This window comes from Oncorhynchus keta, chromosome 11 (assembly GCF_023373465.1).
Source record: "Oncorhynchus keta strain PuntledgeMale-10-30-2019 chromosome 11, Oket_V2, whole genome shotgun sequence".
Classification (NCBI taxonomy): domain Eukaryota; kingdom Metazoa; phylum Chordata; class Actinopteri; order Salmoniformes; family Salmonidae; genus Oncorhynchus; species Oncorhynchus keta.
Window position 1 is genome coordinate 28663092 of NC_068431.1, and position 15501 is coordinate 28678592.

Consider the following 15501-nt stretch of genomic DNA (forward strand, 5'->3'; position numbering starts at 1 on the left):
AAGGAAAGATGACCAAAAGAGGAATTGGCTTTGGGGGTAACCAGTGAGATATACCTGCTGGAGCGTGTGCTACGAGTGGGTGCTGCTATGGTGAACAGTGAGCTGAGATAAGGTGGGGCTTTACCTAGCAGAGACTTGTAGATAACCTGTAGCCAGTGGGTTTGGCGACGAGTATGTAGCAAGGGCCAACCAACGAGAGCGTACAGGTCTTCATGTCTGCCCTATGGGTTGATCTTACATCCATTTGTAACCCTATATCTCCCTGCACTGTGTCCCAGGCCCGACAGCCTTGCTCTGGAGTCCCTCTCTGCTGCAGCTGTTAGCGGAGGTGACAGTCAAGTGATGAAAACAGCCGAGGTCATTAACGATCTGCAAGCTAAGACGCTCCGGAGAATCCCTTTTTCTAGGGTTGAGAGTTGGGGCCACTACTGTGTTTACAAGGGCACATAATTTGTCTTTTATTTATTTACAATGACGGCCTACTCTGGGCAAACCCCGACGACGATGGGCCAATTGTGCGCCACCCTATGGGACTCCTAATCACGGCCGGATGTGATACAGCCTGGATTGGTGGACATTGCATCTCTTCCAATATTCTTCCAATTTACGGTAGGATATTTCTTTACCTATAGAGAACAAAGGGTCGTGTTAATAGGATAGAATGTTAATTCCTTGTTCAAATAATTTTATGTCATGGCATTACCTTATTGGAATATTACATGAGCTGATGATATTCATGCTAAATAAATCATAATCATATAAATCATATTTTCTCATTTCATTTATCAGTCCTAGTTCGTGATACAGCCACCCTATTGTGAATGTAACCAATGTGAAATGGCTAAGTAGTTAGCGGGGTGGGTAACGATGCTTCGAGGGTAGCTGTCGTCTATGTGTGCAGAGGGCCTCTTGTTCGAGCCCAGGTAAGGGCAAGGCGAGGGACGAAAGCTATGCTATACATAAAGATAGCAAAATGAGATACCGTGTTGGCCAAAATGTGTTATTCCAGGCATGATGTAAACTTACCATCCATAATAGATACAGTTTCTTTCTCCCAAGAAAAAAAATCGTGTTTCTCACTAAATATAAAAGGGAAGGAATTTGGAAATCCAAAATGTTCCCCTACAGACAGTACAATAGAGTAGACGACAGACCTTTTTCTGCAACTCCACGCCCTCACCCCTCCCTCCCTCGCTTTCCTTCCCTACAGTCCAGACTGGCTTGCGCTCTCCTTGCGCGGCAAACGAACCAGTTTCATTCTAAAGACTGGATAAGACGAGAGGAACAGCATGGATTCCCCAATGAACTGGTTCATATTGTTGTTTGTTCTTATTTGTTCCCTCAGTTTGAATGGTAAGTAAGACAAATACAACCCGTTTGCTTTGTTTTTGATATTGGGAAACTTTTCTCGAGGGGTTGACAAATGTTTACAACGGGGAGAGTTTGAATGCACTTCGGCATGCATCCCGACTGAGTGAGGGCTGTTTTGAATGTAAAATGTAATTTATTTCAACACCGTCACATTAAAACCAAATATATTTTAGACTTTTTGCGAAGCCTTGGCCATAATACACACTTTGAGGCAAGATTTTGGAGCGTATTTCCAGATTCGGAGAAGCAAGTGCCAGTGTGCAAATATTGAAACGTGAACGGTTGGAGCAAACCCTGAGTGAACAACGTAAAATGAACACCTGCTCTTTCTATGACATAGACTGACCAGGTGAATCCAGGGGAAAGCTATGATCCCTCATTGATGTCACTTGTTAAATCCACTTCAATCAGTGTAGACGAAGAGGAGTTAAATAATGTTTTTTAAGCCTTGAGACAATTGAGACATTGGTTATGTATATGTGCCATTCGGAGGGTGAATGGGCAAGACAAAAGATGTAAGTGCCTTTGAACTGGGTATGGTACTAGGTGCCATGCACACTGGTTTGAGTGTGTCAAGAACTGCAACGCTGTTGGGTTTTTCACGCTCAACAGTTTCCCGTGTGTATCAAGAATGGTCCACCACCTAAAGGACATCCAGCCAACTTGACACAACTGTGGGAAGCATTGGAGTCAGTATGGGCCAGCATCCATGTGGAACGCTTTCGAGACCTTGTAGAGTCCATGAATTGAGGATGTTATAAGGGCAAACGGAAGTGCAACTCATTATTTGGAAGTTGTTTTGGGGAAATTAAAAATGGTCTATATTTCCAAACGAGTAAAAACCTGCCATAGACAGAGTTAACTGAACATTTTATTGAAGTCTCAATTTTAAAATGGTAATTTAAGTGGCCTATTCATTAGGTATAGGCTAAGATTTGAATTCCCGTTGGGTAAACCTTGATGTGTTTTTGCATTATAAACATAATTTGCTTACCAATATTATCATATGATATGTGTTGGACCGCCAAAGTCCATGGTGCTAACTGTTAGACATCCCTCTCCAATGACCAAGAGGTTTACATTGTTTAATCAAGAGCTGACTGCTGTCAATGGCATATCTCTGTTTTTCATCTCCTGGACAGGGGCCTTCTTTTAAGTATAAACTATGTTAGGTGTTCACTGTGCCTGCTTTGATAAAAATCATAAGACCAGGACAGAGTTCTGCAGATAAAATATCAGGCATAAGTCAGGTATTAGTCACATTTTGACTCTATTCTTTTCCCACAGTTGTGACTGAAAATGCATAGGTTTGGGTTACTGTGGTCATATGAATGTAAAGTTAGGATATGGTCATCTGACACTGTGTTGTAAATACTTTGCATGAGTAGGCCTACTTGTATGTATCTACATTATTGTGTGTGCATGTTTGTGCACTCTAAACTAGGATGGGTGGAGGTTGAGTGTTGCTTTTACTAAGTGCAGCTCCCATTAACAGTGTGTGTGAGTGTCGTTTTCATCATCTGACCCTGCTGGTCACAAGGCACAACGTTTCCTCTCCACCCACTAAATCCTCCACTCATAGTTCAGCGGACACTCCCTGTTCATTTAACTATCTCTGAGTATGGTGTGGCATTCCCTCTTCTCCTCCCCATGTCCTTCTCTCCCTCTCCCTCCACCACTTCACAACAGGACAACACTCACTCTGCCCTGGCCTTATCCCTAATTTTGCCTCCAATCTCTGTTTTTTCCTCTTTTAACCTTGTCTTAATTGGGTCACCTCCACTTAATCCTCAGCTCCTCCTCATCCCCCTGGGAGATGGGGTAAAGCTGTCAGTTTTGGGATTATTGACTAGAGATAGAGACCCTTGGCCCATCTGGAGCCTCTAAACGGAGACTGTTGTGAGTATGATGCCCCTCCTCATATAGGCATTTTGAAGGCACTTGTATCTTAAATTCTTAAAAGTAGATAACAGCATTTCCATATGAGGAATTCAACAAAATACTTGAAATTATATTGAGCATGCATGCCTAATCTATTCCTGCCTTTTACTGTAACTCCAAAACATGAAGGCATTTCACTACTAACCATCTATAAACAGGCTCCTGAGGTTGGAGATTCTCTAATCAAGTTTTAGAGAACCAAATCATCCCAAAAAAATTAAGTAGTGCTGCTCCCTGAGCAGAGAAATCAGGCCTGGCTTTCTTTGAATGACACAAACACTGCCATTATTTATGAGGTTGCATTATATCTCTCCATATTTCTTGACGCATTGGCCCATTCCCTGCATACATTTTTATATTAATTCAGATTAAGGAAATAATAGACTTCAAATTAAGCCTTTATTCGAATATGGAAGTACATTTCTGGCCCCGTCCATCATAGGAGCCTCAGTAGGCCTATGCCCACTCAGTGAGCAGCCCACTTCCTGCTTGATGGAGCATCCCCTGACCTCTGCTGATGGAAGCACAATGGGATGCTGTTCCCTCTCAGAGACCAGTCTTTGCACACTGCTAGGTTCATCAACAATGGAGCCCTGCTTTTCCTGCAGCTTAATATTCAGAAGTATTACAGTTCTTTAAGTATGTATTCGAGACTGAACTCAGATGACCCAAAATATTGAATTAAAGAAGGCATCTGAAAGGAAGCTTTTAAAACGACTGAAGGAAATTCTATGGACATATTTTAAGCATCTTTGGTAGAGGAAGATGTTCTCTTCACATCTTCAATGATTTTCTCTTCTAGAAAGAGGGGGGAGGGAACGAGAGAGAGAGAGAGAGAGAGAGAGTTTTTCAAGACTGAATATAACCTTAGTTTTGGCAGTCGTTATTTTACTGAGGAAAGGAGCACTCAGCCCTTCCTAAAAATCTATTTGAAGAGCTCCCCAGATTACACACTATTCATCACGAATGGAAACATTCATGGCATAATAATACACAGTTGCTAGTGGTTCTCTGACATGTACATCTAGATAAGATGTAATGCCATTAACCAGAGCCCCTGGCTGAGATATCAACCTGTCACTTACTGATGGGGGAACTCTGCATGCTCATGAGAGTATAATCATCACTTCAATATGATGATGTAATGCCATAGACATCCAACAGGGGGCAGCAATAGGGTAAATTATTATGGATGGTCTATTAAATGGATAAATATGCTTAATCCTAAAGCAAACTCTCAGGCTCCCAGCAAAGCTTCAGATTAATTATTATATTCAAGCCATGCTTTCTCGCAGAGGAAAAACATATTCTATAAAATTAAATATTTTTTTTGAGGCCAAGACTGAAAGAACAGAAGTCAATACCATGAGAACATACTGTACCCATAAGCTCATACCTTTTGACTTTCCCCCTCTTTTCTTCACAACTCCTCCGTTACAGAAGTGAGCAGCTGTGGAAATGAGGTGGATTTGCCGTGTGACGGTCCAGAGGCAGCTGGGATGTGTGCAGCTGCGGGCCTCGTCCATACTGTTAGTGCATGAGTGACAGCTAGCCACGGCACATACTCAAACATACTGACTCTTTGTGTTCTTTAGAGAGAGGGTGCTAGCTGAGCCCAGAGGCTTAAAATAGGGCCTTGAAATAGTGCTGATGATTTTTATTTGAATCCCCATTAGCCGACACCAATGGCGACCGCTAGTTTTCCTGGGGACCGACACATAACGAAAAAGACAATACAGACAAAAATACTTTATAATTTGCATACATTTAAACATTAACATAGACATTATAGATGTATATACAGTTGAAGTCGGAAGTTTACATACACCTTATCTAAATACATTTAAACTCAGTTTTTCACAATTCCTGACATTTAATCCTTATAAAAATTCCCTGTCTTAGGTCAGTTAGGATCACCACTTTATTTTAAGAATGTGAAAAGTCAGAATAATAGTAGAGAGAATGATTTATTTCAGCTTTTATTTATTTCATCACATTCACAGTGGGTCAGAAGTTTACATTCACTCAATTAGTATTTGGTAGCATTGCCTTTAAATTGTTTAACTTGGGTCAAACGTTTTGGGTAGCTTTCCACAAGCTTACCACAATAAGTTGGGTGAATTTTGGCACAGAGCTGGTGTAACTGAGTCCGGTTTGTAGGCCTTCTTGCTCGCACACGCTTTTTCAGTTCTTCCCACAAATCTTCTATAGGATTGAGGTCAGGGCTTTGCGATGGCCACTCCAATACCTTGACCTTGTTGTCCATTTTGCCACAACTTTGGAAGTATGCTTGGGGTCAATGTCCATTTGGAAGACCTATTTGCGACCAAGCTATAACTTCCTGACTGATGTCTTGAGATGTTGCTTCAATATATCCACGTAATTTTCCTACCTCATGATGCCATCTATTTTGTGAAGTGCACCAGTCCCTCCTGCAGCAAAGCACCCCCAAAACATGATGTTGCCACCCCCGTGCTTCACGGTTGGGATGGTGTTCTTCGGCTTGCAAGCCTCCCCCTTTGTCAGACCAGAGGACATTTCTCCAAAAAGTACGATCTTTGTGCAGTTGCAAAACGTAGTCTGGTTTATTTATGGCAGTTTTGGAGCAGTGGCTTCTTCCTTGCTGAGCGGGCTTTCAGGTTATGTCGATATAAGACTCATTTTACTGTGGATATAGATACTTTTGTACCCGTTTCCTCCAGCATCTTCACAAGGTCCTTTGCTGTTGTTCTGGTATTGATTTGCACTTTTGACACCAAATTACGTTAATCTCTAGGAGACAGAACGTGTCTCCTTCCTGAGTGTTGTGACATCTGTGTGGTCCCATGGTGTTTATACTTGCATACTATTGTTTGAACAGATGAACGTGGTACCTTCAGGCGTTTGGAAATTTCACCTTTATTTAACCAGGTAGGCTAGTTGAGAACAAGTTCTCATTTGCAACTGCGACCTGGCCAAGATAAAGCATAGCAGTGTGAACAGACAGAGTTACACATGGAGTAAACAATTAACAATTCTTTAACTTTGCACCTTCGATTGAAACTTATTAAAAACAGACGCAATCTTGATAAATCACAGTGCGTATGTTATTTTAATCTATTTACATTTCCTCCTCCCAGTATCTGCGAAATAGTATGTAAATGCCATATCTTGCATATTCCTTGAGACAAATTTATTAACTGATAAGGGCTATTTTTCACATTTGAAAGACAGTTAATAAATTGGGTTGTAGTGTTCTTACTGTGCTATGAGGTTTGCACACACTACATTTAATGCTTTAGTATATCCGGCCCAAACACTCCCTCCAAATGCTCCTGGCCCGGCCCCTCTGTCAAATTTTAGAACCCATTGTGGCCCGCGAGTCAAAAAGTTTGCCCACCTCTGGTCTAGCCAGACACCTAGGTATAGATGTCCACATATTCTAGGTCGGAACCATCCAGGGTGGTAATGCTAGTCGGGCGTGCGGGTGCAGGCAGCGAAACTGTTGAAAAGCATTAATTTGGTTTTACTAGCGTTTAAGAGCAGTTGGAGGCCACGGAAAGAGTGTTGTATGGCATTGAAGCTCGTTTGGAGGTTAGACAGCACAGTGTCCAAGGACGGGCCGGAAGTATACAGAATGGTGTCGTCTGTGTAGAGGTGGATCAGGGAATCGCCCGCAGCAAGAGCAACATCATTGATATATATAGAGAAAAGAGTCGGCCCGAGAATTGAACCCTGTGGCACCCCCATAGAGACTGCCAGAGGACCGGACAGCATGCCCTCCGATTTGACACACTGAACTCTGTCTGCAAAGTAATTGGTGAACCAGGCAAGGCAGTCATTAGAAAAACCGAGGCTACTGAGTCTGCCGATAAGAATATGGTGATTGACAGAGTCGAAAGCCTTGGCAAGGTCGATGAAGACGGCTGCACAGTACTGTCTTTTATTGATGGCGGTTATGATATCGTTTAGTACCTTGAGCGTGGCTGAGGTGCACCCGTGACCGGCTCGGAAACCAGATTGCACAGCGGAGAAGGTACGGTGGGATTTGAGATGGTCAGTGACCTGTTTGTTGACTTGGCTTTCGAAGACCTTAGATAGGCAGGGCAGGTCTGTAAAAGTTTGGGTCCAGGGTGTCTCCCCCTTTGAAGAGGGGGATGACTGCGGCAGCTTTCCAATCCTTGGGGATCTCAGACGATATGAGAGGTTGAACAGGCTGGTAATAGGGGTTGCGACAATGGCGCCGGATAGTTTCAGAAATAGAGGGTCCAGATTGTCAAGCCCAGCTGATTTGTACGGGTCCAGGTTTTGCAGCTCTTTCAGAACATCTGCTATCTGGATTTGGGTAAAGGAGAACCTGGAGAGGCTTGGGCGAGTAGCTGCGGGGGGTGGAGCTGTTGGCCGAGGTTGGAGTAGCCAGGAGGAAGGCATGGCCAGCCGTTGAGAAATGCTTGTTGAAGTTTTCGATAATCATTGATTTATCGGTGGTGCTGTGTTACCTAGCCTCAGTGCAGTGGGCAGCTGGGAGGAGGTGCTCTTGTTCTGCATGGACTTTACAGTGTCCCACAACTTTTTGGAGTTAGAGCTACAGGATGCACATTTCTGCCTGAAGAAGCTGGCCTTTGCTTTCCTGACTGACTGCGTGTATTGGTTCCTGACTCCCCTGAACAGTTGCATATCGCGGGGACTATTCGATGCTATTGCAGTCCGCCACAGGATGTTTTTGTGCCGGTCGAGGGCAGTCAGGTCTGGAGTGAACCAAGGGCGATATCTGTTCTTAGTTCTGCATTTTTTGAACGGAGCATGCTTATTTAAAATGGTGAGGAAGTTACTTTTAATGAATGACCAGGCATCCTCAACTGATGGGATGAGGTCAATGTCCTTCCAGGATACCTGGGCCAGGTCGATTATAAAGGTCTGCTCACAGAAGTGTTTTAGGGAGCGTTTGACAGTGATGAGGGGTGGTCGTTTGACTGCGGATCCGTAGCGGATACAGGCAATGAGGCAGTGATCGCTGAGATCCTGGTTGAAGACAGCGGAGGTGTATTTGGAGGGCCATTTGGTCAGGATGACGTCTATGAGGGTGCCCTTGTTTACAGATTTAGGGTTGTACCTGGTGGGTTCCTTGATGATTTGTGTGAGATTGAGGGCATCTAGCTTAGATTGTAGGACTGCCAGGGTGTTAAGCATATCCCAGTTTACGTCACCTAACAAAACAAACTCTGAAGCTAGAGGGGGGCGATCAATTCACAAATGGTTTCCAGGGCACAGCTGGGAGCTGAGGGGGGTCGGTAGCAGGCGGCAACAGTGAGCGACTTATTTCTGGAGAGAGTAATTTTTAAAATTAGTAGTTCGAACTGTTTGGGTATGGACCTGGAAAGTATGACATTACTTTGCAGGCTATCTCTGCAGTAGACTGCAACTCCTCCCCCTTTAGCAGTTCTATCTTGACGGAAAATGTTATAGTTGGGTATGGAAATCTCAGAATTTTTGGTGGCCTTCCTGAGCCAGGATTCAGACACGGCAAGGACATCAGGGTTAGCAGAGTGTGCTAAAGCAGTGAGTAAAACAAACTTAGGGAGGAGGCTTCTGATGTTGACATGCATGAAACCAAGGCTTTTTCGATCACAGATGTCAACAAATGAGGGTGCCTGGGGACATGCAGGGCCTGGGTTTACCTCCACATCACCCGCGGAACAGAGGAGGAGTAGTATGAGGGTGCGGCTAAAGGCTATCAAAACTGGTGTGATGAATCATGCTTCACCATCTGGCAGACCGACGGAGGAATCTGGGTTTGGCGGATGCCAGGAGAACGCAACCTGCCCCAATGCATAGTACCAACTGTAAAGTTTGGTGGAGGAGGAATAATGGTCCGGGGCTGTTTTTCATGGTTTGGGCTAAGCCCTTACTTTCAATGAAGGGAATTCTTAACGCTACAGGATACAATGACATTCTAAACGATTCTATGCTTCCAACTTTGTGGCAACAGTTTGTAGAAGGCTTTTTCCTGTTTCAGCATGACAATGCCCTTGTGCACAAAGCGAGTTCAGTACAGAAATGGTTTGTTGAGATTTGCTTGAACCAATAACACACAAACAATTATATGTTTTCATGTCTTTATTGAACACACCATGGAAACATTCACAGTGCAAGGTTGAAAATGTATGTAAACCCTTGGATTCAATAACTGGTTGACCCTCCTTTGGCAGCAATAACCTCAACCAAACATTTTCTGTAGTTGCGGATCAGACCTGCACAACGGTCAGGAGGAATTTTGGACTATTCCTCTTTACAAAACTTTTTCAGTTCAGCAATATTCTTGGGGTGTCTGGTGTGAACTGCTCTCTTGAGGTCATGCCACAGCATCTTAATTGAAGGTCAGGACTCTGACTGGCCACTCCAGAAGGCGTATTGTCTTCTGTTGAAGCCATTCTGTTGTTGATTTTCTTCTGTGTTTTGGGTCGTTGTTCTGTTGCATCACCCAACGTCTGTTGAGCTTCAATTGGCAGACAGATAGCTTAACTTTATCCTGCAAAATGTCTTGATAAACTTGGGAATTCATTTTTCCGTCGATGATGGCAAGCTGTCCAGGCCCTGAGGCAGCAAAGCAGCCCAAAACCATGATGCTCCCTCCACCATACTTTACAGTTGGGGTGAGGTTTTGATGTTGGTGTGCTGTGACTTTTTCCCTCCACACATAGTCTTGTGTGTTCCTTCCAAACATCTCAACTTTAGTTTAATTTGTCCATAGAATATTTTGCCAGTAGCGCTGTGGAACATTCAGGTGCACTTTTGCAAACTTCAGACCTGCAGCAATGTTTTATTTGGACAGAAGTTACTTCTTCCGTGGTGTCCTCCCATAAACACCATTCTTGTTTAGTGTTTTATGTATTGTAGACTCGTCAACTAAGACGTTAGCGTGTTCCGGAGATATCTATAAGTCTTTAGCTGACACTCTAGGATTCTTCTTAACGTCATTGAGCATGCTGTGCTCTTGCAGTCATCTTTACGGGATGGCCACTCCTAGGGAAAGTAGCAACAGTGCTGAACTTTCTCAATTTATAGACAATTTGTCTTACCGTGAACTGATGAACATCAAGGCTTTTTAGAGATACTTTTGTAACCCTTTCCAGCTTTATGCAAGTCAATGATTCTTAATCTTAGGTCTAAGATCTCTTTTGTTCAAGGTAAGGTTCACATCAGACAATGCTTCTTGTGAATAGCCAACTCACATTTTGTGAGAGTATTCTATCGGGCAAAGCAGCTCTAACCAACGTCTCCAAACTCGTCTCATTGATTGGACTCCAGGTTAGCTGACTCCTGACTCCAATTAGCTTTTGGAGAAGTCATTAGCCTAGAGGATCACATACTTATTCCAACCTACACTGAATGTTTAAATTATGTATTCAATATAGACAAGAAAAATACAATAATTTCTGTGTTATTAGTTGAAGCACACTGTGTGTCTATTGTTGTAACTTAGATGAAGATGAGATCAAATTTGATGACCACTTTATGCAGAAATCCAGGTATTTCCAAAGGGTTCAAATATATTTTAGTGCCACTGTATGTATTTGTGTGTATATATATATATATATATATATATACACTTTTCTGGGTACTACATGATTCCATATGTGTTATTTCATATTTTTGATGTCTTCACTATCATTTGACAATCTAGAAAATAGTACAAATAAAGAAAAACCCTTGAATGAGTCGGTGTGTCCAAACGTTTGACTGGTACTGTATATTACAACTAAAGAGAAACACAAAATAAACAATACAGCTTAAGAATAATATTGTGTGGGGTGTGTGTACATACAATTACTGATGGAAATACTGACTAAAAGGTATTGGTGGCAAATATACTCTTGAACTGATATTCGATTTAGAGTAGAGCTTAAAAAGTATAATCTGTTTGCACCGTGTCTCAGTAGACCTTTTTGGCCAAGCCATGCAGTTTACATTCCCAAATACGTTTTGCTTGGTGCTGGGACTCCCAACTTTACCAAAACATTTATTGAACCTTTAAACTTCCGGATCATTTATTCTGATTGACCTTAAACGTCCACAGCCCTGACAGCTGCATTCAGGAGCTCAGACGAACATGACACCTCTCATTCTGGAGGCTCATTGATCAAGGCCAAAGAGCCATGGAGTTAGGTCCTGAGCCTTGCTGTGCTAAGCCCCCTTGAGCAATGATGAGGTGAGACAGGACCACGGGGCCCGAGGGAAGTGCCAAAACAGTCCACCCCCCTGCACCATTTGAAGTTATTCACTGAAGGGTGGACCAAAACAATGAGTAGGGGCTTCTATGGGCCCCAGGTTGCTCCATCCAGGCTTTGATTAGAGGAGGGGGGTCTTCCGAATCCGAAGTGTATCTAGACCTGTATATAGGGGGTCTAGAGGCTGTGTGCTGATCTGAAGAAAGTCTCGGTTTGTTTTGATTCAGTTTCTTTAGTGGATCTCTTTCATTGATTATGGTTACATACCCATGGCTTTAGATTTTGGTTGGACGTCTTTGCCACGTTGTTAAAAAATAAACCAGGCACAGACAGTATATAAAAGAGGCATCCAGCAACCAGTGCATGAGCAGGTATCCACCCCGGGCCTGAGCTGACGGCTTTGCCATACATACAGTATCTCCTGACTGTGGATTATTCATTTTAGTGTGGGTTTTCATATTGAACAGTTGGTCTATATAAAGTGATTTGAATTATTCCTGCCCTCTTGGATGGAATTCATCAGCATTGATTTATTCGTGCCAGAAAACAGAAAAAAACCCTCTTGAGATTAACCGTTTTATTCAGGGCATCTCTTTCATCAGAATGGAATGTGTTAGACCCAGGGGAGAATGACTGCTCCCTCTCATTGAAGCACGGAAGTTCAATGCCGACCGTTGTACTGCAGTCATTGTTTGCAGAAAACAGCATCCCCCATTATAGGGAATGGGATCTTGGTTGGCAATCCTCTTGTAAAAAGATAAATTAATTAAAAGTGGTACCAATAATTGCTTTTAATACACCAGATATATGTCCTTGAACCAATTATTTTATAATCACACACAGAATACATTTGAGTTTAGTTTCTAATAATTTAGTTGCTAATGGCAGCCTGCAATACCACGGTCAGCCTTCAACTGGAGTTACTCAATGAGAGGAGGCAGCACTGAGCTAGCCTGCAACATCACTTCCTGGAGTAGCTCAAAATGTGCATATTATGTCTGCATGAGTCTTCATATTAATAAACTTCATTTGAGCTCCCAAGTGGCACAGCGGTCTAAGGCACTGCGTCACATTGCTAGATGCGTCACTACAGACCCTGGCTCTGATTCAGAGGGGTTGGGTTAAATACAGAAGGCACATTTCAGTTGAATACATTCAGTTGGACAACTGACTATGTATCCCCCTTTCCCTTTGGTTCGATCCCGGGCTGTATCACAACCGGCCGCTGCCGTCGGTTCTATAGGCCAACGTGCAATAATTGGACAAATAAAATCAATGACCTACGATCAGGATTATCCTACCAGCGGGACATGAACCTTTTCACACGTTCCAACACACTGGTGTGAGTGATCATTCTACAGTGGTCCCTGTAGGGTACGATCAAACCGGTGTGATTAGAATGCTTATTTAGAACTGCCAGTTTCAAATGATGCAACAATCAGCTTTTGAGCTGGCCACACAGTTTTTTCAGAAACATTTTGCACAAACACAGTCCTTACAAAGTTATGTCCAGGATGTAAGCTGTTCATTTTTTGATGCAATGTTCAGACATTCACAGAAGTATCTACAGCATAACACAGAAAAATGTAGGCTACATTTGTCCTAGTGCTATCTGAGGAAAGATTGACATAACACAAGCGGTCATATTTTTAGAACTCTTGGCTGACATAAACTACAATATGAATGAGCAATTACTATTTATAATTAATCACATCACAGGTGAGCTCACCATTGATCGAAATAATTGAATAAAACACTCTAGAAATCGTAAGTAATCTGACGATGGGCAGTTTTTGCGCCGCTGCCATGCTTCTTCTCTCTCACAGAAACCAAAGATGATAAGAGAAGACGAGGAGTTTGGTCTGTTTATAGTATGCATGTTGAAGGGGGTGTGTCGTCTACCATCGTTCACATCCCACCATTCAATTCCGGAAGTTTGCAAAAAAGGAGTGAACCCTTACTCACCTCATTTTGTTATTACATCTTTGGTCCAACAGACGATTACGTGAAACCCAGAATGCATTGTACGTCAACAAACATGGCTCCACACACAGCTGGAATTAGCTTAGCTCATCATACATCAGTACAACCTTCAAAAAAGTATTTTACACACATAATATGTGCCCATTACAATCTATGCAAGAATCGGGAATGCATGATTTGTCACCGGTACTTGAAAACATGTGAATAAAACAGTAAATATATAAATAATTCCCACAAAATATTTTCTGATAGTGATTTATTGATACAAGTGGTGCTTGCTGGCAGTCAATCAAAATCAAATCAAATTTAATTGGTCACATACATATGGTTAGCAGATGTTAATGCGAGTGTAGCGAAATGCTTGTACAGTTGAAGTCGAAAGTTTACATACACCTCAGCCAAATACATTTAAATTCAATTTTTCACAATTCCTGACATTTAATCCTTTTAAAAATTCCCTGTTTTAGGTCAGTTAGGATCACCACTTCATTTTAAGAATGTGAAATGTCAGAATAATAGTAGAGAGAATGATTTATTCCAGCTTTTATTTCTTTCATCACATTCCCAGTGTGTCAGAAGTTTACATACACTCAATTAGTATTTGGTAGCATTGCCTTTAAATTGTTTAACTTGGGTCAAACGTTTTGGGTAGACTTCCACAAGCTTCCCACAATAAGTGGGTGAATTTTGGCCCATTCCTCCTGACAGTTGGTGTAACTGAGTCAGGTTTGTTGGCCTCCTCGCATACGCTTTTGCAGTTCTGCCCACAACTTTTCTATAGGATTGAGGTCAGGGCTTTGTGATGGCCACTCCAATACCTTGACCTTGTTGTCCTTAAGCCATTTTGCCACAACTTTGGAAGTATGCTTGGGATCATTGTCCATTTGGAAGACCCATTTGCGACCAAGCTTTAAATTCCTGACTGATGTCTTGAGATGTTGCTTCAATATATCCACATAATTTTCCTACCTCATGATGCCATCTATTTTGTGAAGTGCACCAGATCCTCCTCCAGCAAAGCACCCCCACAAGATGATGCTGCCACCCCTGTGCTTCACGGTTTGGATGGTGTTCTTCGGCTTGCAAGCCTCCCCCTTTTCCTCCAAACATAACGATGGTCATTATGGCCAAACAGGACATTTCTCCAAAAAGTGTTTATCTTTGTCCCCATGTGCAGTTGCAAACAGTCTGGCTTCTGTTTTGCCCAGCGGCCTTTCAGGTTATGTCGATATAGGACTCTTACTGTGGATATAGATACTTTTGTACCTGTTTCCTCCAGCATCTTCACAAGGTCCTTTGCTGTTGTTCTGGGATTGATTTGCACTTTTCACACCAAAGTACGTTCATCTCTAGGAGACAGAATGCGTCTTCTTCCTGAGTGGTATGATGGCTGCGTGGTCCCATGGTTTTTATACTTGCATACTATTGTTTGAACAGATGAACGTGGTACCTTCAGGCGTTTGGAAATTGCTCCCAAGGATGAACCTGACTTGTGGAGGTCTACAATTTTTTTTGAGGTCTTGGCTGATTTCTTTGGATTTTCCCATGATGTCAAGCAAAGAGGCACTGAGTTTGAAGGTAGGCCTTGAAATACATCCACAGGTACACCTCCAATTGACTCAAATGATGTCAATGAGCCTTTCAGAAGCTTCTAAAGCCATGACATCATTTTCTGGAATTTTCCAAGCTGTTTAAAGGCACAGTCAACTTAGTGTATGTAAACTTCTGACCCACTGGAATTGTGATACAGTGAATTATAAGTGAAATAATCTGTCTGTAAACAATTGTTGAAAAAAAAATACTTGTGTCATGCACAAACTATGTCCTAACCGACTTGCCAAAACTATAGTTTGTTAACAAGACATTTGTGGAGTGGTTGAAAAATTAGTTTTAATGACTCCAACCTAAGTGTATGTAAACTTCCGACTTCAACTGTAATCGCTCACTCCCACTCTGAGCCATTCAGTGTTGTTGTTTATGTATGTAGCTAGTGAGCTAA

At 42.4% G+C, this 15501-nt stretch overlaps 1 protein-coding gene across 3 annotated transcripts in view; it reads left to right on the forward strand.

Annotated features, from left to right (window-relative positions):
* Positions 1-450: 450 nt before the first annotated feature.
* The window catches only part of LOC118390020 (cell surface glycoprotein MUC18-like), a 67917-nt gene continuing 52866 nt past the window's right edge, over positions 451-15501 (forward strand). For 2 of the 3 annotated variants that reach the window (XM_035780136.2, XM_052529845.1), the window contains exon 1: positions 1164-1353. In XM_035780136.2, the coding sequence (XP_035636029.1) occupies positions 1290-1353 (64 nt within the window). In that variant the 5' untranslated portion in view covers positions 1164-1289. Of the gene's footprint in view, positions 610-1163; positions 1354-15501 lie in introns of those variants that run through there. The other variant, XM_035780135.2, reaches the window with a different exon arrangement.